Source organism: Tachypleus tridentatus, chromosome 9, assembly GCF_004210375.1.
Source record: "Tachypleus tridentatus isolate NWPU-2018 chromosome 9, ASM421037v1, whole genome shotgun sequence".
Lineage (NCBI taxonomy): Eukaryota > Metazoa > Arthropoda > Merostomata > Xiphosura > Limulidae > Tachypleus > Tachypleus tridentatus.
The window spans coordinates 64,365,381-64,382,472 of record NC_134833.1 but is presented as its reverse complement, the minus strand read 5'-3'; the positions used below and the strand labels follow the sequence as shown (position 1 = coordinate 64,382,472).

The 17,092-nt window shown below is 31.6% G+C and overlaps 2 protein-coding genes and 1 long non-coding RNA gene across 5 annotated transcripts in view; 1 reads left to right on the top strand and 2 right to left on the bottom strand.

Annotated features, from left to right (window-relative positions):
- LOC143225322 (transcription factor ETV7-like) overlaps positions 1–17,092 on the top strand; it is a 98,012-nt gene that overhangs the window by 36,864 nt on the left and 44,056 nt on the right. The window lies entirely within an intron of this gene.
- LOC143225321 (uncharacterized) lies at positions 2,530–6,790 on the bottom strand. Its single transcript, XM_076454480.1, has 5 exons — positions 6,634–6,790; positions 6,092–6,171; positions 5,255–5,359; positions 4,116–4,209; positions 2,530–2,681 (listed from the first exon to the last, which is right to left on the bottom strand). The coding sequence occupies exons 1-4, from the start codon at positions 6,722–6,724 to the stop codon at positions 4,120–4,122; spliced, it is 366 nt and encodes a 121-aa protein (XP_076310595.1). The 5' UTR covers positions 6,725–6,790; the 3' UTR covers positions 2,530–2,681; positions 4,116–4,119.
- On the bottom strand, positions 12,281–13,984 carry LOC143227121 (uncharacterized). Its single transcript, XR_013014891.1, has 3 exons — positions 13,922–13,984; positions 12,902–12,983; positions 12,281–12,621 (listed from the first exon to the last, which is right to left on the bottom strand). It is a non-coding gene; the product is annotated as an uncharacterized LOC143227121 (long non-coding RNA).

Genomic DNA, 17,092 nt, shown 5'->3' with positions numbered 1-17,092 from the left:
TATCTTGTGAGAAAGCATAACCACTCTTATTAAATAATGTCCATAGATTTTCAAAGGTCATATTTCAAGGAAAATAAGTATCAGCTGACCGGTATTGGTTGTACAGACTTATTAACTCTATAAGGTTTCAGAAAATATTTGTTAGTAAAACGTATAATCGCCTCACTAACTATTATAAATCCCAGTCGATAATGCATGATTTTATAAGTGTATAAATGAACTGCTGGGATAAGGTGGCTAACCTCTCTATCTGAATTAGTTCAAGTTCATCAGTGCAACTGATAGTGACACGTGTTATCGAGCATCTTCCAAGAGCATCCTGTACACAATCAGTCAGACCATTCATTTAATACCCTCTTATTACAGGAAGATGTTATCCAGTGAAGCGAGATGTATCTTTGTATTACCACTTAGTGAAACAATGTTCTGACTGTTGACACGTGCTTATGTTGTATAGCATTCCTTGTGCCATGCCAAATAGATAAAGCGCACTCCCTTCTAGGATCACGGTTACGGATGCTCTTCAAGAGAAGTCAAAGTGTGTAGTAGATGGCTTTGAGTAACCATCACAGTTTCAACCTATCAGCCAAAAAATTAAAAATTGCTTTGTAAAGATACGTGCGAATTCTGAAACAAATACACCTATAATATCAATACTTTAAACCACTGCCATAATTATTGCCCTGACTAATATTCCATAACTAATAAAAGTGTTTTTTCTACATGGGTTTAGAGTTGCATATAGTCCCATCCATTTTTCAAATACATACACAAATCTCATCACAGTGCAAAGTATTGCACGATTCGTCTGTGTACAAGGTGTTTCTCTTTGTGACAAATACAAGTTCATCAAACCACACAACAGGTTATTTAGTATAAAACACAACCTTATAAACCTATTAAACTCCTAATGACAAACTCTCATGCTCATTATTACGACCTTTGTTAACAGTCAGTACTAAATAATAAATTTTAGTCCAATTTGTATTTGGTTTGCGAGACTTCATTTCGATTTTTTAGCTGGTTTCGTTTGTTTTTGAATTTCGCGCAAAGATACAGGTGGGCTTGCAGTGGAAGACAAGAGGGAAGTCAGCTAGTCATCACCACCAACTCTGGTTTTACACTTTTACCGACGAATAGTGGGATTGACCGTAACATTATAACGCCCCCACGGCTGAAAAGGCGAGCATGTTTGGTGCGACGGGGATGCGAACCCGCATCCTTCAGATTACGAGTCGCACGCCTTAATCCACCTGGCCATGTTGGGCCTACAAACGGTGAAGGGTATTATGGATGTGAATAAAAATATCTTATTTTCACACAAGGAAATAGTTTACAAACAGTTACTTAAGTTGTTCATGTAAAGATAAGAGTAAGATAATTTTAATAATTGTCACTGTGTTTTCTTTCTCACTTTTTGTTACTATCTTTTTTAAATAATTGAGATATGATTATTCTAATGTTCTGTATTTATAAAATTTTTGTACATGAGAAATCAGAAAGTAAATAAAAGTTTATAGTTATGTTGCATTATTTTCCCAAGATAGAAAATCTAAGAATAGACGTTTTAAAGAAATTTACATTTCTATAGTTTGAAATGTGAACAGTTTTAATAAATAAGATGTACGAAAAAAGTCAGCTTAGTTTTCAGCAGAATACGCCACTGTTTAAACCGACATCATCAGTATTTATCTTCACGGTCAATGTTAAAGTGGTGACACAATGTGCGTAGATAAAAGAATGTTTTTATATTTTACATTGAATTTAAGTTGTACATACTGTATAGTTTACTTGTACACGTTGTATCAACGTTAAGTTTTTCTTTCTTTCTGAACTTTAATGTAAGTATTATTTATAAAGCTAAAATTTGTTCGTTTCAGTTTTTTACATTTATACATCTACTCCCTTATAACATTATTACGAATAAACATTCAACATTCCAGTCTATGTTTTTCGCGTTAATGAGTCAGGAATGACTTTTTCGGCTTCAGTCTTTGGCCGCAATTGCTTTACCTGCGTGCCAAACTTTTTGCGAGTTGTACACGGTATACAACACCCTTGAATTCAATTGTCAGAGGCGTCTGTACCCTATATGGCGAATTAGCCATCAATGGTTTAATATCTGTCATTCCAGATTTGTAATCAAGTTCAAACTACTTTAAAGGTACTAAATATCGTGTTTCTATACTTTTGGTGGTGAGGTCGCAGATATTTCATTATTTAGCCTTTCACTTAACAACAAACAAACAAGCTCTTTAATAACAAACGTGACCATTAGACGAAGATTTGGTTTTGGTTTTAAAAAAGTTTCTAAAACACATTTTCACTTTTAAACACTCGAAATTCAATACAGTTTTCCTTATTGAAACATTTTGGGTAAATGTAATTCACAATATATTTTTAACTTAAAAAAAATCAACAGTAGGTTCTTTTCCTCGGAGCCAAGTATCCAAGAAACCACAACAAAAATGTGAGATAACAATATCATACTGTGGTCTTTACTCTGACACAACTTAGAATTGAACACTCTTATTGCTTTATTAAAGTTTTATTTTCTAGATAAAAGTATTAGACAGTGAAACAAATACCAAAAAGAAGGAAACCACAACAGATTCAGATTATTATATTATAAGTAATATGTAAATGTTGGTCCGCATCAGTTGTTAAGTAATCCGTCTAAGCTGCAATTATAAACATCAAAACAATTAAATTCTAAAGTGAATTCAATCAGAACAAAAACAAATCCATTTCATGAAATATATCAGTCAAAATAATTAATACTAAATATGGGAGAAAATAACATAATATTGACCAATTTTAAAAAATAACAATATAATGTTTTTAATATTTCGACAATATAAACGTTGTGGAATTAAACAAAATGTAATTTTATTTCAGATATTTGTGTTTCATTATTTTAGTTGGTTTAGTTTTGGTACATGTGTTTAAAATTTCTCCAGTGATATTTTTCATTCCTTAATGCAAAGTGTTGCTATATATATGCTACATATATGAAGTAAATTTTATATACGATATGTATATATCACATAACTCATTCTTTAGTAGTTTACTGGACCTTCAATCATTTGATTCATTTCACACATAAGTTAGTGGAATTATGAATGCATAAAAATGGAGTCCTGCAGAACATATTTCAAGAGTTTTTAATATTATAGTTCTATACTGTTGTATCTACATTTAACGAAAGTGTATAGGGATAAATACAACATATGCTTCTTTGGTGTACATCAAACATATAAAATTAATTGTTTCAGAATTACTATCCTAAAGTGTAGTGTACCTGAAGCCTTATAACAAGAATACCTACGTCATTTAGTCATAGTATTTTAACTGTAGAGTACCTTATCAGACGATGTAAGGTTTGTTTGTTTTTTTTAATTTCGCGCAAAGATACTCGAGGGATATTTGCACTAGCCGTCCCTAATTTAGCAGCGTAAGAATAGAGGGAAGGCAGCTAGTGGACACCACCCACCCTCAACTCTTGGGCTACTTTTTTACCAACAAATAGTGGAATTGATCGTCACATTATAACGCCCTTACAGCTGATAGGGCGAGCATGTTTGGTGCGACCGAGATTCGAACCCGCGACCCTCGGATTAGGAGCCTTAATACATTTGGCCATGCCGGACCATAACCATGTAAGGAAATATAAGTTTTAATAAGTGTTTTGTTATCTTCGTTTTTGAAATAGCATGTTTAAACTAAAATATAAAGTAGAAATCTTAAAATATATCGCCACATAATTTCATAACATTAAAATCTTGAAAACAAAAGTATAATTTTATTATACTACGAAAATAACATAAATATGAAATATGAAACATTAAATAGATTAATTAATGAAAATGTTCATAATATTCTTTTGAACGCATGATATACTTTACTTAAATTGAAGTTCATGATATGTGGATAGTTACAATAAGCTCCAACCGCTCGATATGCAACGCGTTAGGTCATTTGAAAGTATAACCCTTTTTGATGTTATTATAGATAATAATGTTTATGTACTTTTTAGAACAAAAGATGTCGTAGTTCAGTGGTAGTTGTTTAGTTTGTTTCTAAAATATTAGTACATATTAACCGTATTAACTTACGTCTTCAGATACAATTCTTAATTATTGCAATGAGTAAAGATTCTGAATCCTCCCCAGCTTCTTCAACTTTGTCAGCGATACAGTTTTTGAATTGCTGCAAAAATAGATAAATAAGATTTAATGTTATGAAATGTTTTATAAGAGGAAAAAGCTTTCAAAATTGTAAATTGTATTTGTCTAAAGCCTTAAAGTAAATTTTATATACGGTAGGTATAAATCACATAACTTATTCTTCAGTAGTTTACTGCAACTTCAAGCATTTGGTTCATTTCACACATAAGTTAATGGAATTATGAATGCATAAAATAGAGTCCTGCAGAAGATATTTCAAGATTTTTTTTAATATTATAGTTCTATATTGTTGTATCTACATTTAACAAAATTAATAGTTATATTGTAATATCACAGTTCTACACTTTTGTGGCTATGCTTGATCGAATTAATAGTAATATTGTAATATCAAACTTTCCTGCCATTATATCTATCTTTAACTGAATTAATAGTTCCCTTCTAATACCATGTTTTTCCGATGTTGCAAATATCATTAATGAAATTAATAGTTAAGTATGATTAGATAAATAATTAAGCTTAAATAGAACTTTCGAAAACTGACTTCACAAAATCTGAAAAACAATAGTGACTGTAAAATTTTAAGGTATGAGTGGTTCCATTTTACACGTATTACAGAGAATTATTAATAAAAAAAAATTTAAAGGACTTTTGGATTTACAAAATATAATAATTGTTATAAAATACAACTCCACAACAATTACAACTGAGTTACATGGGATAGGGTATCGAGTTTATATTCTAAAAACAGGGTAGTTTAAAACGGACAAGACTTAAACCCGTATTTAGGGTTGAAACTATGCCTCGCTTTTCGAGTGACACAAGTCTCAAATTTTATTTTGTAGGCGATGTAGGTACCACTATAACGAAATTATTTTCTTTCCGTACTCTAAAGAAACTAGTAATTTTATATAACAATGAGATTATAACACACTTGACAAATAAAAGAAATGAGCTCTTTGTACTCTACAGATATGTTTCCAACTTAACTTCTTCGTACAACATATTAAAATAAATTTTGATTACGCAAGTAGACATTAAACCATAATTTCATAATATTTAATCATCACCTGCATATTCGCTTCTTGTCCTTCATCACAGATTTCATTCCAAAATTCGTCCAATTTGTCTTCAGAAACTACATTTTTTTTACAAGTCTTAACTGCATCTGGAAGCTTGAGATGAAAAACACTTTTTGTTACATCAACGTTAATATCACATTCAACATTTTTGTGACATTTAACAGTAAACGTAAATTCATATCTTAAGAACGATATAATTGTTCTAAATGTTATTTTAGCAATTTTAAATTAAACTTTTCTTCTGGTTCTTTAAAACCAAATTTTAAACTTATGAATAATTTTCACGATGTTGAAGTACAGAAATATCGTTAAATACTTTCCTAACATATTTGAATACTGTCATTATAACTTTTCAATATTAACATTTATTTTTATTGCGTTAAACTAACCTTACATATGATTGTTTTTTTGAATTTCACACAAAACTACTCGAGGGCTATCTGTGCTAGCCGTCCCTAATTTATCAGCGTAAGAATAGAGGGAAGGCAGCTAGTCGTCACCACCCACCCTCAACTCTTGGGCTACTTTTTTACCAACAAATAGTGGAATTGACCGTCACATTATATCGCCTTTACGGCTGAATAGGCGAGTATGATTGGCGCGAAGGGTATGCGAACCCGCGAACCTCAGATTACGAGCCGCACGCCTTAACACGCTCGGCCATGCCGGGCCTCCCTAAATATATATGAAATTTTAAGTACCTTTCGTATATCAAGAAATCTTCATACTGAAGAGAATATCTGCCAATCATAAAATAAAACATTGTTTCCAAAAATCATAATGAATTAAAGAAAAATGATTTGTTATAACATTCCAAATACTTACCTCAGGTGCCTTTTTACCAACTACTTTTCTCTCGCACTTTCTTATCTCTTTCATTTTTTCATGCTTTTCTTTATTCGTCTCTGCATAAAAATACGTGATTGATTTTCTTTAGAAGAATATTTTCGTCGTGTTACGTAAAAAAATAGAATTACGTTACGTATTTAATAGAAGGAAGAAGTTATACTATTTTCTCCCAATAATAGATCTTAATATTTAGACGTAAATAGAAGTGTAGAACTTTAATGAAATTATTCCAAAAGTCCATGTATAATACAGTTAAAATATTCTGTGGAAGTATTTTTAATCTCACACTCGAATCCTTGGAGTCATTGGAAATTGTCACGTCTGAAGGAAACATTTTTTTATATTTTCATATGTATCGTAATGTTCTTGTGCACATAAAAAAGTTTACTTCAATAATATTCTATTTCAGTTTCTGTTGCTTTGTTTTTCTTATGGAAAAATACAAAAAGATACTATTTATTCAAGTAATACGATTAATTAATATCTTATATAGTAATAAATATTAAAAATGAACTTACTACACATCAGTTGCAAACCAACATCTATAGTGTTGCCTTTGGCCATCGATAGGCTTACGAGGACAACAAGAGTTACAAGCAGAACTTTCATGTTGACAATATTGCTGTTTTCATGAAAATGTCAGTTTAGAAAACCCTTTTTATATCATTTATTAAACATTTTTCTGCCAATAGTTTAAATTAATTTCTAGTTAACATGAATTTGATAGCATAGCTAGTACCATCTTCACCAACCATTGCAATTCTCTTTCATAGATTGGACGAACCGTGTTTGCTACAAACCAATAACTGAGTGATCTTTCTAAATTATAAGACTTCCATTCATGTAATAATATCACGTGACTCACATCTGTTTTTTTACACTTTCATTTCTTGTAGAAGCTTCACTCTGTTAGAGCACGTTATACATATTACAGCTTTAATATATTTCCGTGAAAAGACTTATATCTAATATACAGCAATATTAAATGATATAAATATACAGTTTTGTTCTGTTGAGAACCGTATGAATTTTCTTATGTGTCCTGGAAACACTCTTTGTGTTTAATATAGTTTAAGTTTTGGAGTAACCGTTTATCTGTTTAACGTTATAAATCCTTCTCTTTCTTGTTATTCCTAAAGCAGATATTTTAACATTAAATGCAATTAATGAAACATGTATATTTAATACATCTTATCTTTTGAAAGGTAAGAAAAACAAAGTCTGAGTTTCTATAATAGTGAATATAAATTTAAATTAGCATTATTGTGCTTATAGTAAAAATAATATTGTTTTGTTGTTTTGAATTAAGCACAAAACTACTCAATGGGCTATCTGTGCTCTGCCCACCACGGATATCGAAACCCGGTTTTTAGCGTTGTAAGTCCGCAGACATACCGTTGAGCCACTGGTGGGCTATAATAAAAATGGAAAACGAATTTTCTGAGCTCAGCTACAGAATTAATCTACTTTTAGAAACTTGCTTTCTGTATTCAAGATCGTTAACCATTAGCTCAGCACAAGTTAAAGATAAACACAGACGTCGGAACTGGGGAGTACGATCTGCCCCAACAATTCAGCTGCTGAGTTTGAATAGCTTTGCTCCTTTCCCAACCTCCCAAAATTTTACTGATAACAATTTTGTTTAGTTTTAACATTAATCGGTTAATTTTATGAGTTGAAAGTATAAGATAGTGGTTTTTGTTTTAAATTCCAAACATTACGCTGTTAATAATTTTTAGCATTTGTATGATGTGTATTCCGAATATTATCTGAAATATTCCTGTTAAGTGTATGACTTACTATTTTCTACACAATAAACAATTCAGTTTAAATTTTGTTTGTACAATACAATACTTGCTGTTGTTTGAAATTATTGATTAATATTTTTAAGCGTTTTCTTCACTGTCAGAAAATGTTTCACATTTCGTGACTGTCCTCTAGTGTACGTTAACATTCCGGCATGCTTGACAAGTATAAGTAACAAAATTAATTAGAACAGTTTCAAAATGTGAGAAGATTGTGTGTTGTTTGGTGAAGAAAGGATATTTCTTAAATTAGCAATATTTCTATATCAATATTATATTTAAGACGTAGCAACAGTAAGAGTTTTAAAGTTGCATATATTGTCCTGTTTGATGTATATATTGATGTATCACACATTGTAAAAGAACTTTCACTTTTCTATCCATTTATCCAACATTCCCGTAAGTTCATATATTGAAAGTTCAAGATGACCTATAGTTTCCCCTGAATGGAAGACATAACATGTGTAAGTTCTACCACAAGCCAAGGGTATAATTCCATAAACTTGCCAGTGATTCATTTGGGTCACTTTACAATTAAATAAATGAGTCATTAACACTGGCGGTCCATGTTATGGAAACAATTATTTAGTCTAAGGGCAAGTTCAAAGATAATTTCTCTTGAAATTTATGAATGCTGGGTGTGATATAAGCATGACTGTGAAATCCCATTACACGGTTAAAGAGTTGGTGGTAAGTGCTGTTGTGTTTTATGAAAGTTTTAAATATTTATTCAACACGATAACTAATTGTCAAGAGTTTCCATCAGGAATTATCTAATACATAAATTTGGTTAGTTTTATATGTTACAAGACTTTATCCTTGGAACAAAGTTAAAAAGGTTTCAACATGTATCTCACTTATATGTTAAACATGTATATTTTATTACAGAGAAATATAACACTGGTAAGAAACGTTAAACAATAATACTGTTTTATCAATCAAAACAGACATGTAAGTACCACATGTAGCAACAGCGATAAATTATTCTTAAAGAACATCTGTACGATAAATATATATATCAAGAATAAAACCTTCGTACTATGAATTGTCTTTCGTGCGATAGTATATTCTTACCAAGAATAACACGCACATTTGTTTTTCTTGTCAATTGAAGACAAGAGTTTACAAAGGTGTTTGAAAAGTTTAAAAATAAATCAGAAACTTCAGACACGTAAGTAGACTCTTCTAATAACAAGCAGATATCAACGTCATACGACCCGATTCAGGGCTGGACATTAGTGTTGCCCTGGCTGGTATCTGAAGATCCAATGTCTTAGATTTGGATGTGGGGAAAAACGGGAAGGCCCCACGAAAACCCACTTTCACAGGACAGGCGCCGAAAGTTTTACCTGTCCTGTGCCCAGATCTGAAAAAGAAAAACAAATAAACATGAATTAACCTTACCTGTGATTGTGTATTTTGTCGAGTAATTTGTGATTGTTTGAATATGTTAAATGAGTTAACTTACTCGTTTTTTTATATCTTTTATGTCTTCTCTAAGTCCCATTATTTTGTGAATTGTTCTCTCCGAGATGTCTTATATCAGAGGCGCAGGAATCGCGAAAAAGTAAATTGGTTTGAACATCTTTGAAACATGGTTTCTCCATGTTGCTAATAATGTTTCTACGGGTCGCATGGAGATGAAGACATCAGGTGAAAAATGATTACAGAATAGATCCCCTGAGGTGGTCTATACAGATATTTACTGGTCCAGATACCCCACGCTAAAGAATTCCCAATATTAACAAAGACTAATATCAAATTATTTCTTTATATTTGGGCTTACCTATCAAGAAGTGGTGTATTCATTACCTCGCCACGAGTATAATGTTCCCTGGATAAGACAGGAACTTTTGTAGCTAAGGAGAGGTATTGGAGAAGTCAAAAGTTTGCATGAAAGTCTATCCTGGTAGAGCTGTTTTCATAGCAATACATTTTGCAAGTGTCCGAAAGGAAACTGAATTGGTTTTTTTTCTGTTGACTCCACGGCTTTTAGGACAGTTGTGATATTTATTGGTGATATTGGAGTTAATGGTGAAGTCAATATGTGAATAAACTGACCAGTCCCTTATTTCTCTCACGTAGTTAAAACAGTGTGCTGTTAACATTGCGTATAAAATATTCCCCCCAGCTTTCTTTATGATGCTTCTAAATTCTAGGAAAATTTGGATGAATTAGGTTCTTGGTGCTCCATGTGACAAGTTATTCTTGATTCTTTGAAAACCTAAACTATTGTGTTTTGAACATAAGAGTAATAAATAAATGAAAAATGTTTTCGAAGAAATTATGTCTTTGTGATTCATATTTTATTAAAGTCTGACTGAGAAAGTCCATTTTACTTCTCTGTTTCCAATAATGCACCTAATCATGAATTTCTTACTTACTGCAGGTGAAAAATTTAGGGTTTAATACATCCACCATATTCAATATTTACATTAAATATATTAGACCTTTATGGAATATTGGTGCATGTTAATCATTACTATATGTCATCTGATTAATTCACTCTCTTTAAATGATAACAAAACAAAGCCATTTGTATAACTGTTCACTTTCCCACAGAACTATCAGATATCTGAACAACCTATCCATACCCTATACAATTTTCTATTTTACTTTCACCCACCTACACACAACTATCACCCATCTACTTATCTACCAGAAATCCACACATCTGTCACCTGAAACCACAGTTATCGGATATCTGAACATCTTTACAGTACTATACACATCTACCAACTATCTACATTACTATCAGCAGTCTACACAACTATGTATATATATATATCAACCTATCAGCCTGTCTCGACTATCTACACACTTATCAAAGCTACCTAAACTTATTTGCTCTCTGCTTTCTACCCACCTATCAATTTTTTATAAGATCTATCAAGTATATATACAGAAGGTATTCTACATATCTGTCAGCTTTCTACCAGAGTCCTATATTTTGAACTGTCCTATCATACAGTTACCATCTTCTTTATTTTTGTCACTCACTTCGACCCCTCTCATTCCTGCTCATTCAGTCTTCCATCTTTTACTTCCCCCCCCTCAGTGGCACAGCCGCATGTCTACATACATACAACGCTAGAAACAGGGTTTCGATACCTATGGTGGGCAGAGCATAGATAGCTTATTGTGTACAACTCCACAGATCATATCTGATGTTATCTTTAAAAAATAACAAAGGGCAGATAGAGCGAAATTAACGACATCGTTGAGCAAGTTATATTCCATTTCACATACCATAAGTAATTCACAGAAAATATTATATTAAAATAAGGAATCAAAATTACTTTGTACGCTTATATATCGCTATAGTCAAGGTTCTGTATGCATTTTATACAGGAACGTATGGAGAAGTTTTTATCCATAAGTTCAATGACACAATTTGTGAACGTCGCCATTTGGTTAGGATACATTTACCTCTTTTGTACAGTGTATCTTAACGTACAAGAAAAAAACACCAAACATCGTCAAAACATATTTCTGATACATCTATTCTATAGAGAATTTATAACGTAGAGTGTAGAGTGATTTGCTTTTTTGCAAAATCTAAATCATTTTAGCATAACGTAATCAGTGCATTTCATTAATATATATTCAATATAACTCGCTTCAACCTTTGTAAAGCTGTTGTATGTTCTTCTTGTAAGGTTTCAACAATTTCGGTGTACAATTTCTTTCCAACAGTCCCCCGCTAGTACAGCGTTAAGTCTACGGATTTACAATCTGCGTTAGCCGTCCCTAATTTAGCAGTGAAAGACAAGAGAGAAGGCAGCTGGTCATCATCACCCACTGCCAACTGTTGGGCTACTCTTTCACCAACGAATAGTGAGATTGACTGTACATTTTAACGCCCTCAAAGCTGAAAGAGCGATCATGTTTGGTGTGACATGGATCCGAACCCGTGACTCTCAGGTTACGTGTCGAGTGAGTTAACCACCTGGCCATGCGTATCTTGAGAGACAATGATATATTACAGAAAACTTTCGTTTTTTAATTTCTATTTTGGTCTTCTGATGATTGACAAAAACATTTATTATTTCAGGTATTTCATTAAAAAAAGTATTAAGAATTTTAATTTCATATGTATTTAGCTATGTTTTATTTACTTGTTATTTTTAGTTGATACAACTATATTTATTTTATTTATATTATCACGCTGTTCATGGATTGGAAGTAATATAAAATGTATTTATATCTTTGTTAGCATATTTTTAATAGGATGTATTTATTGTAAACACATTTTTATTTTCCTGACGAGTTGTTTGTATTGTATTTAACTAGGTTGGTTGAAGAGTAATGTAAGATCTGAAAGCGCTTCCAACCAAGTAAAAATATTAAAAACACAGTATTTCGAAATTAATGCTCCTTTTAATACTTTTGGCACATATCTATATATCTAAAAGGAGTTTTATTTTCAATGAACTACATTCAACTAGTGATCAATACCCTAGACAAGAGAATTTTATAATGTTCTAGATTAATTACATAGCTTAACTAGAAAAATATTATCTCTTTTTCAAAACTACAAACACTATAATGCAATATTAAAATATCACCATTATTAAATTATTACTTATAGTTTGCTTTTCTTATATTATATATCTAAATATAACATGTATCCAATAATGCGTTCATCACAGGAGAGGGGGCTCGTACCGAGAACCAGTGGCTGTAGGTTTCTTGATGGATCTGTAATAAACGTAGAATGTGTATAAGACACATTGGGAAATCCATAAGGTTCTCAACAGAATAAAGGTTTTGAATTATATGATAAAACTATGGACAAGATAAATCACAGTCTTAGCTATGATTATATAAACATAAAACATGTTTGATTTATAATTATAATAAATTATATTATAAATTTTTAACATTTTAATTTGTTTACAGTTTATTCTTTAACCTAACCAAATGCATTCTGACATTAAGTTTACAGTTGAAAGGTGACAACTTTGAACCTGTTTTCTACCTGTTACTGTTGAAAGAAAATATAACAATAATCCAGTTGAATGTACACAAATTATCATAGCGATGTCACACCACTGATGTTTCTGAAAAAATTAAAAAATGGTTAAATTAGGTAAAGAATCACAAATAAATTTAAAAATCCACTTTACCACTCATTCTTAAACATTTTTAACAAACATACATATAGATTTGTGGTTCAAATTCACATCAAGTGATGAAAACTTTGATATTAATAACATTATCAAGTGATGAAAACTATGATATTAATAACATTATGAAGTTATGAAAACTATGATATTAATAGCATTAACGAGTGATGAAAACTATGATATTAATAATATTATCAAGTGATGAAGTCATACTCGTGAATTAGTCATGAGAGTTTGTACAACCGTTTGTAACTTGAAGCAAGTACAACTTATTCCTTGCAACTTACACAAATGTTTTTAAACTGTTTGCCATTTGTATATGTTCTTCGAATTGACGTTTTGTTTGTGTCAGAACAAAGCTATAGTGAGCTATATCCTATAACCACCGCGAGGGTTCAAACCCCAAATGTTAGCTTAGTAAGTCCGTGGATTTACCGCTGTTGCACGAGATGACTGCACTGGCACGTGTCATCATGAATTGGCGATGGTTTCGTTAAGATTTTTGGAACAATTAATTATAAATGACGGTGTTGTCAAAGAGTTTAAATTTTATCGTATAAAAATATATTTAGTTATGAAATGTATAGTGCAAGTGTTGAAAATAGTCCATTACTACCAAAGAAAGCGGACTTTTTAGTCACATTATAAAGAAAGATAAAGTCTTTACTGATCATCCTAAGATAACTATGGTGAGACCTTGACATCATCTGTAACCAAGCTGTTATTACAGTTTTCTTGGTTTTCCGTTTTATTACTAATGTTTATAACAAACTTATTTTAGATAGTAATGCCATTCTACGGTCTAGGAACATAAATTTGCTGTTTGGATAGTAATGGATAAATTTGCTATTTTCGTGGTGCATAAAGGTTACCTTTACGTCTTCTCTTGGACTAATGAATTTCTTTTGAGGTTCTCCACAGAACAAAAGCTCTGACAAAACAATAGATGAAATATATAAGCTGTATATATATATATGTATATATGTTACAACATTAAAAACTTCAGTTATTTATTTTAGGGAATAAACACTCTCAAATAACAGCCAATACATTTATTTTATAGATAGGAGCTATTGCTGTAGAGTTTGTTCAGGAATATATGTTGAGAGTTAGATATTGGTTTCTTCATAGTAAATGATGTGCTTTGTGTCAGAAACGGACATACAACAAGTGTTCATTCCATACAGGATCAGCAAACGTGACCAACATATACCAAGAAAACAAATTGATGTCCTTGTGAAACATTACTATGTTCCTCAAAATAAAATCACTTTACAATGCTTATATATATTTTTTGTGTGTGAATTTAGTATTGGCAGACATATACATGGTAGTCCCTACTGTTTCTATTGTCAAATTACTTGATGGTGTAGTATTCCAACTTCACATGAAAAAACCAATACGAGGATGATGCTTAATTTCTTGGATGATACTTCGTCAGGTGCAACACAAATGTACATTTATTTACTGTTAACTGATATATGTGTGTAAGCTATTTAATGATATCAATTGTTATCTTAGGATTCTGCAACTAATGAAAACTTAAGAACTATGAGACTTCTATCCTTGAGAACATGCAAAAACTGGAACATTTCTAAATATATTTTCGGGCGTCACAAAATGTTGTAAATTAACCCTAAAAAGTGAATAAATGATTATTGTGTTTGGCCACCATGTTTATTCCGTTTTAACGTGACTCTATTATAGATGCGGTATGTTTTCAAGCGTTTTTTACAATATGTTGTTTACCGATTAAAACACACAAGTCACTTGTTTTTATTTTGAAGGACCACACAGTATATTTACTTTTATCAATAGATTCATACAGATTTGATACAAATGTAACCTTTCACATTCTTTGCTTAAGACTTCTGTGTAACCTGTATTCCACTTACTAATTCTTCATATAGAATTTCTATTCTACAAAAGATCCTAAATCAGAATTGTAACGCAAAATTCGCAAAAAAATATTTATCCGATCATTTACGACATAAAAACCAGAAATAGTTTAATAATATTTTTTGTAAATTGCAATGATTATAAAAAAGTTACGTTGCTACAACAGTTCTGAAAGAATATCATAGAAACTTATAAGTTGGTTTTGCGAGCATGATTGCATCACTCGACAACAGTTACAAATATATTGTCTGAAATCTACAAACTACGTCGAAACTGAGACGTCTCAGACGTAGGAATCGACCCTTGGGAATAACATATTTAGTGTGTGTTTGTGTTTTCTTATAGCAAAGCCACATCGTGCTATCTACTGAGTCCATCGAGGGTAATCGAACCCCTGATTTTAGCGTTATAAATCCGTAGACTTACCGCTGTACTAACGGGGGACAACATGTTTGTACTCAGAGGGATGAAAATAATTAAAATGTGAACAGGAACATCTGTAAATGGGTTTGTAATGTACGCTGGTAATAAAGTAGATGTAAAGTGTCAACAGCTATGTCTAAAAAGTTAAATTTGTGACTAGAAATTTGGGAAATAAATTTAACACGTAATTTCGGGTTTATTTTGAACCATTTGCGATATTCACGTACCTAAAACCTCGGGATATCAACTGACCTGTCATTAGAAGATACTTCTGTTTACATTCTTGCGCTTCTTACTTTTTACTTATAAAAAAGTCAGCTAAGTCAAAACCAACGACTTCCTTGACCTCACAGATATAACCACATGTAGAGTAGGCCGCAACTCATCAATACATACAACAAACAATCATTTTCTCATATTTCACTTGCTCTAAATTGTTTGCTTCTCAACTGACCACTAAGTCACGCTGTATAATTCATCTTACTGTATGTGATTACTGAAAATAATATATAACCAACAGAAAATTTTAACTATTAAAGTCGGTGTCAACGAATGTTAAAATTCAAAATAAAACGTTCTGGATTCAAAGCGATGTTGGTTAACGAAAAAGAAAAAAAGACAGTTAAAACAGACATTGCGCAATCCCACGACTTTTTGTTGGAATTGTACTTAATTTGAACAGTACTTAAAGCACACAACATCTGCGTGTCACATCTGGCAGGAAAACTCAACAAACTATGCCATGGTAACATATTTGGGCTATTGTTGTGTTAAAGAAACAAATGGTACATTCACTCATGAAATGTGTTCGGGTTAAAGTACTGATGAAAGACTTGATAACTGAAATTAAATGAGGATTAAATACTTCTACCTCAGGTTCAAACATTAACCAAATTCCTAACATAAGTTCTAGAATAGGATACAAAACTGAGTTTTGATCAACTTGAAACAATGTATACAGCCATAAAAAGTAAAAGGCTGAAAGAAATGTAAAGTATTATCGATCATATCGTTATTATCAACAAGATCACATGTTAATTATAAACGATGTCACTAACACCACATTTAGGAAACAATCATATTAGATACAAACATGTATTATATTTATTACATTTCAATAATGTCTCCTCTCACAAACTGTTATCGATGTTCTTTGTGGTTTAGCGGTGAGTCTAAGGAATTTTAACGATAAAAATCGAAGTTCTACTCTTGTTGTGAGCAGATCACCTCATTCAGCACTGTACAACTTTTCATCGATTTTCTTATGGACTTGAGTGAAGGCTCCAGGATATTTTCGTTGGGGTAATAACGAAAACTGTGGAGGGGTTTCCTACAATGCCATCAATATGAAGTATAGATGGTAAATTATAATAATGTAAATACCAAGATACATTTCAGAAATGTGTGCTATTTTGAACTGCGTTTTCAATGTAGTATTCATTGGAAACCTAGACTATGATTAATAATTCATTATTACACATTAGAAATAATCTGTTTATGAAAATATGCATATATGTAAAGAGGAAGCTCACCTACATTCCACTCAAGGTAATACATAATAATAAATAAAATCGAGATTTGCTTAGATTGAACATTTAATATACCATTAAGAGTAAAGCTACATCAATCAGAAATATAACATGAAGACATAGTTTACATAGCAGAAACGAATTATTCCACGTGAAGTTAATACACTCTGAGGAAAAGTAAGATCACTATCC

Excerpts from the sequence above, each read along its gene's own strand:
- LOC143225321 (XM_076454480.1), bottom strand. The coding sequence starts at position 6,724 with ATGAAAGTTCTGCTTGTAACTCTTGTTGTCCTCGTAAGCCTATCGATG. Across the intron at positions 6,172-6,633 it reads TGGTTTGCAACTGATGTGTA|AGACGAATAAAGAAAAGCAT; the intron begins GTAAGTTCATTT and ends ATTTTTATGCAG. Across the intron at positions 4,210-5,254 it reads GACAAGAAGCGAATATGCAG|CAATTCAAAAACTGTATCGC; the intron begins GTGATGATTAAA and ends CTATTTTTGCAG.